Source organism: Salmo salar, chromosome ssa17, assembly GCF_905237065.1.
Source record: "Salmo salar chromosome ssa17, Ssal_v3.1, whole genome shotgun sequence".
In the NCBI taxonomy this organism is placed as follows: Eukaryota; Metazoa; Chordata; class Actinopteri; order Salmoniformes; family Salmonidae; genus Salmo; species Salmo salar.
In genome coordinates this window covers 48,671,735-48,680,097 of record NC_059458.1, presented here as the reverse complement: position 1 = coordinate 48,680,097, position 8,363 = coordinate 48,671,735, and the positions used below count along the sequence as shown (strand labels likewise).

At 42.1% G+C, this 8,363-nt stretch overlaps 1 protein-coding gene across 1 annotated transcript; it reads left to right on the top strand.

The window, feature by feature from the left end:
- The first annotated feature begins 1,617 nt into the window (after positions 1–1,617).
- zbed4 (zinc finger, BED-type containing 4) lies at positions 1,618–8,315 on the top strand. The gene is made up of 2 exons (XM_014152791.2): positions 1,618–2,011; positions 3,566–8,315. Exon 2 carries the CDS (start codon positions 3,757–3,759, stop codon positions 7,576–7,578), a length of 3,822 nt encoding a protein of 1,273 aa, XP_014008266.1. The 5' UTR covers positions 1,618–2,011; positions 3,566–3,756; the 3' UTR covers positions 7,579–8,315.
- Positions 8,316–8,363: the final 48 nt, after the last annotated feature.

Here is an 8,363-nt window from a genome sequence, read left to right as displayed (position 1 = left end):
GAGGGCTAATATAAATACTATTCATGCCAGTCTCTCTTGGTTAAGAGTTGCTGAGAGACTGACTGCATCACTTCATATTTTTATAAGAAACATGAATGTATTGAAAATTCCATATTGTTTGCAAAGTCAACTTACACACAGCTCTGATGCACACACTTACCCCACCAGACATGCCACCAGGGGTCTTTTCACAGTCCCCAAATCCAGAAAAAATTCAAGATAGCATACAGTATTACATAGAGCCATTATTGCATGGAACTCCCTTCCATCTCATATTGCTCAAATGAACAGCAAACCTGGTTTAAAAAAGATGAAGAAACACCTCACGGCACAACGCCTCTTCCCTATTTTACCTAGATATTTTGTGTGTACGTATTAATATGTAGGCTGCCGTTTTTAAATGTATGTAGTTCTGTCCTTGAGCTGTTTTTGTCTATTAATGTTCTGTAATATGTCATGTTTAATGTTTTGTGTGAACCCCAGGAAAAGTAGCTGCTGCCTTCGCAACAGCTAATGGGGATCATAATAAAAACAAAAATACCTCTGAGCCAGCTGTTGCCTCTCTTGCGTGAGCATGACAGATATTATGGAGGAACCATGAGCTCACGTGGGAAAGCATGCTCATGCGAGAGAGGGAAAGCCCACTTACACAGACAGGAACCTTTCAAAAATGTTCAATGGTAAACAAACGGCCACACTCTAAAAATGAGGGGTTCAACAAGGGTTCTTCTAAGATCCTCAAAGTTCTTCAAAGAACCTTCTTCAAAGAACTTTCTTGGCACTGAAAATTGTCCCCAAAAGGTTCTTCCAAGAACCCATTGGAGGTGCGGTTCATTGAGGAACCTCATTAGTTCTTGCAGGAACCTAACTGCCCAACTGAAACATTTGGATTTGAATTTGAAAGGACAGCAGGTGCAGGCACTTAACTGAAAAATGTAAAGGTCTCCTCAATTTAAGTTATGGTTTGTCCCTGGTATCTAAATTCCTATTGTTTTACGATGATACCCTCTATCTTTTCATATTTGTGCAAATCTTTCTAAAACAGAAAATGGACACAATTCAATGGATATCAATCAACAAAGGTAAGAATATGTAGGCTATAAGAATATGTTGAAGGCTAGCTGTACTGAGTGCAGATGACTGAACTGCTCACTTTTGTGTCTGTGTCTGCAGGTATACAGATGAGGAGGCATACAAAGGTATGTCTATTGGTATTGGAATGTTATGCAGATCACGTTTAGTAAACTATCCACCATCTTTTACCCCATCTGCCCCCTGTCCTGTGAAGCCTCAAAGCATGCATGAGGATTTACATACATGTAGACTAGTAATTTGTTCAAAGTTCGGTCTGTGTTAAAATTCACATTTGAGTTTCATGCTGGCTGAGACAGTGTCTAAATTTACTCACTCCACACATAGTAACATTTAGATTTCACATTGTTCTCAGACTATTATACAGCAAGCCTTTCATAACAATCTGTTTTGCCTGTGCTTATAGAAGTCACATGTGTTCATATGCATAAGTGTCGAGTTTTGTGTGTAAATCATTTGCCCAACGTGATGGTTTCAGTGCCCCTGTGAGAGACCCTTCAGGTCAAGAAACCCCGTTGGTAAGGTTAAAATGTAAGAGCAGTGATAACAGGAGGAAAACAAACAACACCGTTGGTAAAATTGATTAGTGTCTGTGTATTGGCGATGGCATATGCAGACAATGTTAATAATGCACCATGATGTCTATGATGTCTATCAAGAAGTAATATGTTTTGATCTATTAAGAAGTGTTGCTTTATCGACGAATATTTCGCCTTTTATTGTCCCTGCCGCCATATTGGAAAACCCTTCAACCCAGTGACATCATAAAGCGTGTTCCTTCCGTCCGATGCTGTGTGGACCTGATTCAACTGAATGTGAACTGCTTGGAGACAAAGCAATGAAGTAACCCCCCCCCCGGATCAATCAAATGTGTCGTATTTAACTGTTTAGTAACTGAAACATAAACCACGATTTCAAGGTATGTATACTATCTTGATCTAATATGCTTTCTAGGGGTCTCCTTTTTTCTCTCCAAATAACGTCGTGAGTAATGTTCTGGGCTGATTCCGTTGGTCCTTCTGTTCCATTACCAGGGCACAATCTGGTTCTGTCTCACCAGGCAGGTTATGCCCTGTGTGGTTTAGCTAGCTGGCACGACCAGGGTCCGTTCTGTATCGGACACTGTCCCCAATTAATAAATAGGCTGCTTCATATATGTAGTTGAAATTTGGGAAATTATGGTTTCAGATTTCTGTTTTAGAAACCCATGTTTGTTTTTGTGTAGCTAGGTTTAATGTGATACCTAGTTAGCCTCTGACACTGACATTGTTATTAACTTGGCTGGCTAGCTAGGTTAGGATTAGCATTACCTAAATGGGCTCTAAATTATGTGTTGAGTTTGAAATAGCTAATAGCAAATCAACGTGTCACCTTAATCCTGGATGTTGCTCGTTAGCTAACTACCCGGAAAAGTAGTGGCCAGCTAGCTAACGTTGGATCAGGAAATAAGGCTACTGTAGCTACCTAGCTTTCACGCTAACTAGCAGTTGGATAACGTTCAAGCTAGAAAATGAGTATGATACTGCGGTAGCTATTTTGTCTAGATTCCATACATAAATATGGTCCGATCACCTGTGAGATCGGATTATGTTTGTGGTTGCTACAATCTTGGCGAAACATTTGTGGTTTGCTGGTGGCTGCATGCATGAATAACGATTAATTCCCCATTTGTCTCTTGTTCTGGGATAGTTAATCTTAATAAACACTCAATGTGCCTGTAATAAGCAGTTTTATTTGTAGGCTAATTAAAGGCATTGTTGCTAATAAAATAAGGTTTACTTACTGTGGCAACCATGTAGGTTTACTTACTGGCAACCATGAAACCGATTATTAATTTGATAACCAATAACAATGTATTGTGATCTAGGCTATTTTTCAATCATACATTGGGAAATTATACTCATGATATAATGACATTAAATTATCATCATACCTACTTTGAATATTAATAAAATGTCACAAATTAATGTCAGACTATACATTTTGTCATAGATGGGGCTTAAAGGACCCCAAAGTTAAATTCATTGTTGGAAGCAATGCACACCAACATTGAAACCCATTTAAATTAAAATGTTTTGGGTGGGGTACCACCTACATAATGGTAGGCTAGTATCACTCTACACTCCTCAAACTCAACTCTGGACCTCAAAGCCCATTCCACTGCATTTTTGATTTTCCTCTCTAATCAGGGACTGATTTAGGCTTGGGACACCAGGTGGGTGCAGTTAATTATCAGGTAGAACAGAACCAGCAGGCTTCGGACCTCGTAGGGTAAGAGTTGAATACCCCGGCTCTACACTGTCGTACTGCTAAGCATGGCTAATATATAATATAACCTAACACATCTGTTTTAAGGGTAATATGAGGTCCGTTGGGTTTGCTGCCTGACATGTAAACAGTTTCTAGTCTGTCAACTTGTTTTTATCTGCTATTTGCTGAAATATCAATGTTTATTGAATTTCTCTCATTCCAGATCCTACTAGAAAAGGTGGAAACTTCGACACATTCGTAAATGGAGAAAATGGACTACAAGCTTGCTCCTTCTGATCTGGACAAACAGACTGAAACGTTGATGTGAGAAATGCTCTCACACCCATGACTCATTAACTTTTGTCAAGCTGCATCAGATAATTAGATTTTCTCGCAGAACTTTGGTGAGCTAACATGGATGGAGAGGAAGACCTCTCTCTTAAGAGTGAAGAAGATGTAGTAGACTCAGAAACTAATGGCACAGAAAACAAGAAAAGAGAGGCAAAAGGAACATGTCTAAAAATTGAGGGGCAAGATGGCTACGTGTTTAAATCATACAGCATTACCCCCCATGACACTGCAGATGCAAAAACCTCCTGTCCATCTAAAACACTGGCTAAAGACTCTTCCCCCGTGGCTTCAATTCACCAGGAGGAACCAGACAATTTATGTATTTCTCAGGTTGTTGGACAATTTAAAATGAATGGGTCTGTCAATGAAACAGGTGAGGCATGTGACAAAGAGAACAATCTTAGGCCTACTTCTCCAGCCATTTCAAACAAAAGCCTAAATCTAAACACTGAGGTCAAGATAGAAAATGACACATCTGAACATATTGAGGAAGAGGATCCAAACAGTATGGAGGAGGGGACCCAAGAGGATGAAAGGTTATCATATGATAGTTCTGTAGGCCCCTTTGTTACAAGAGACAATACAGATGATTACAGTAGTATGCTTAGTGGGTACACAAGCACTCTTTATGATGTTGCGATGGATGCTGTCACTCAAAGCCTATTGTCATCCATGAGAAGTCCTGCTAATTCTAATCCCAGGAAGAAATCCCCTGCCTGGAACCATTTCTGCATATCTCCACGTGATAGTACCAAAGCAATCTGTATGTACTGTATGAAAGAGTTCAGTCGAGGTAAGAACGAGAAGGACCTCAGTACAAGTTGTTTAATGAGGCACGTACGAAGGGCTCACCCCACTGTGCTTTTACAAGATGGCGACCTCTCCTCAAACACTCTGACTGCTTCTGCTGCCTCATTGGTAATATCCCCCTCAAATTCTTCAAATAACGGAAGCCTGGCAGCTAGCATTACTACTCCCGCCGCACGAAAGAACTCCTCACCGTCCACCTCTTCAGCAGAGGGCTCTGACATATCATCCAAAGAAGTGTTACCAAAACTCGAACCAAAACTAGGAAAGGGTGCCAAAAACGACACTGGCACAGTCTCGTCCTCACATTCCAACAACAACCATGAAGAAGCGGTGGATGGAGGTGGGTCTGAGCGCCTAGCTGCAACTCCTAAAAACTCAAGTTCTCGTAGAAGATCAGCTGTGTGGAAGCATTTCTACCTGTCACCTGCTGACAGTTCCAAAGCAGTATGCATACACTGCATGAATGAATTTAGCAGGGGTAAAAATGGAAAGGACTTGGGCACTAGCTGTCTGATTCGCCATATGTGGAGAGCTCACAGAGAAATTGTCATTGAAGAAAATGGACAGGGCTCCAACATCCCACCACCATATACAAACCCACCAACGCTATTGTCTCGCTCTCAGCTGCATCAGGACTCAGTAGTGGATGTTAAAAAAGAAACACTCTTCGCTCCATCCTCCCCAGAAACAATATCTGACGAAGTGCCCCATAATGAAGATGAAAGCATGGATGTGAAGGAGGAGTCTGACACAAACCAATCGGAACAGGATTCCTCCCTCAATCTCTGCTTTGGACTTCGAGATGAGGATGTTCCTTTACCTTCCTCACCATGCGATCTGTCCCTAGAGGGCTCAGGCCTGAAAGAGGATCCGGCGAGTTCAATCTTCCAACAAAACAAAAAAATCATGAAACGGGTGAAATCCGAAGTGTGGCACCATTTCATCGTCTCTCCAGGGGATCAGCTTAAAGCCCTCTGTCGATACTGCCCCTGTGTCATCAGCCGGGGGAAACGGGGCGACTTCGGAACCAGCTGTTTGATGAGGCATCTAATGAGAAGGCACCCTGATGTCCTCAAAAACCAAAAAAGTACAAACGATAAGGACTCCTCACCTCATCCCTACGCTATTCTCTCTGCCGCTGAGGCTGTTCCAGCCAAACTGACTAACAGCCCTGCCAAAGAGAAAAAGCCACATAACTCTGTGTTCAGTAAAAAGACATCAAAGTTGTGGAATCATTTTTCTATTTCCCCTTCCGATCCCACTAAGGTGGTTTGTTTGCACTGTAGCCGCACAATAAGTCGGGGGAAAAAGACGACAAACCTCGGAACTAGTTGTTTATTCAGGCACATGCAGAGATTTCATGGACATGTTCTTGAAAGTAACAGTACTATCTCAGGTGATGTGCCGTCTGCTGAAATTCACGTTAAACATGAACTCATGGACACATCTGTGTATGACGAAAACTGTGAAAGATTTGATGACTACCATCCGGTTGCCAAAAGAATCACCAAACTTGTTGCCGAAATGCTTGCACTGGATCTTCAGCCATCAGCCCTAGTAGAGAACACTGGTTTGAACCGATTACTGGAGTACCTTCAACCTCAATATTCTCTACCCTCATCTTCCTATTTCACCAGCATTGCCATACCAGACATGTATGAGAGGGTGAAGGAGGTTGTTGTCACACACCTGAAAGAGGCTGAGAGTGGTATCGTCCATTTCACAACAAGCATCTGGGTCACTAGCCAGACTCGGGAATTTCTGACTCTTACTGCTCACTGGGTTTCATACGAATCATGTGTTAGACCTCAGGGCGAGGACTTTCACTGCTCTGCTCTCCTCAGTGTGTCACAGATAGACTGTGACCATGACATGCTCAATATACAGAAGCAGCTCGAATACTTCTGGGACACCTGGATCAGCTCCTTAGGGCTGAAGAAAGGATTCACTGTAACCGACAACAATGCCATTGCAAATGTCCTGGAGGACAACGACCATGTCATCGTGCAGTGCTTTGGACACACCATAGACCTAATTGTGAGTGAAGCCATAAAGAGTCAGAGGATGGTTCAGAACCTTCTAAGCATCGCTCGGAAGATCTGTGAGCGTGTGTATCGCTCAGACAAAGCAAAGGAGAAGTTGGCCGAACTGCAGAAGGTTTACCAGTTACCTGAAAATTGCCTCATCCAGGACGTTCCCTCAAAATGGAGGACATCCTTCTTCATGCTTGAACGTCTGGTGGAACAAAAGAAAGCGGTCGACGAGATGTCGATAGAGTGCAACTTCAGGGAAATGATCAGTTGCGACCAATGGGAAGTGATGCAGTCGGTGTGCAATGCGTTGAAGCCCTTCGAAGTGGCCTGCAGGGAGATGAGCAATCGCACTGCCACTCTGGGTCAAGTCATACCACTGATACACATCCTCAACCGGAAGATAGACATGCTCTTCGACGAGACGATGGGCATCGACAACATGCTCAAGTCTCTGAAGGAAGCGATGGTGAGTAAGATGTCATCAACCCTACGCAACCCCAGGTACACGTGGGCAACTATGTTGGACCCGCGGTACAAGGCTTCCTTGTTCACAGAGGAAGAGGCGGAGCAATGCAAACAAGACCTCATCAGTGAACTTCAGGTGTCCCTTTCTACCTCAATTGAGACACAGCCTTCACTATCCAACGGATGTGGTGGGGAGGTCCCAGCGTCATCAAATAGCTCTCCCTCAAACAACAAGGACAACCTCTGGGCACTCATGGATGACATCAGACACAAGATAAAACAGGAGGACAAGCCAAAATCATCAGAGCTGGCAGTGCTGGAATACTTGGAGGAGGACATACTTGATCAAAGCTGTGATCCACTGGACTATTGGAACCTGAAGAAGTTACTGTGGCCTGACCTTGCCAAAGTCGCTGTCCGCTACGTGGGCTGCCCTCCCAGCATTGTCCCAGCAGAGATTCTGTTCAGCACAGCCAGTGTGAACTGTGCTCTGAATCAGCCCATGCCATTACTAGAAAACATGGAGGGGCTTCTCTTTCTAAAGGTCAACCTACCGTTAATTTATTATCAGCACTGATTAAAACCATTGCTTATGAGGAGCTCCTTATCAAGGTCCAATTCATAGAACTGTGAAATGACCCTTTTAGATTCAGGGGTAACTAAAGGAGAATAGATATGAGGTTCATTTTGAAAACATGAATGCATTTGGAATTGTTAATTGCATTTGTGTACTACTGTTGAAACACTTTAGAACTTGCATCAGTCAGCAATGTGTCAGGGAGGGAGGGCTGTATGTAGCAGTAGGGGTTGTGAATATTTGTTCTTGTCTTTTTTCAATGTCAAAGTTGTCTTCTCTCTCCTTGTGCCTTATCTAAAACTAATTCAGGTCAAAATGCTGTAAATACTTGTGCAAATCAAGTCTCAATTTAAATGGCTTAATTTTAGAAACAATGCTGGGTTTTTTTCCTAAATGAACACATGGCCCAAAAATAAATGCTGTGACTGAAAGATGTTAAGTTTTGTTATTTAATTATTTCATTGTGAATTTGTGGCTCATGGTACTGTTGATTTTAGAGATTGCTTTAACTTGCTGAAATATTTAATATTATGCAAGATATTGCTGTTTCAGAAGCAATTTGTTTGAAAATGTCTTTAGCACAATTTTAAGCTTATTTAAGGGATTAAATTATGGGTTGTCAAGTAATGTACATATGTATAAATAATGATTTCTGAACTTAATTTGATAAATGTGGAAGCTTTCAGACTGGAGCCATGCAATTTGTTGTCATTTGTAAATAAAGATTTCTTATGTAATCCTTTGTTCCTGGTTTCTTTTGTATACAAAATTGGACCTGTTCGGTA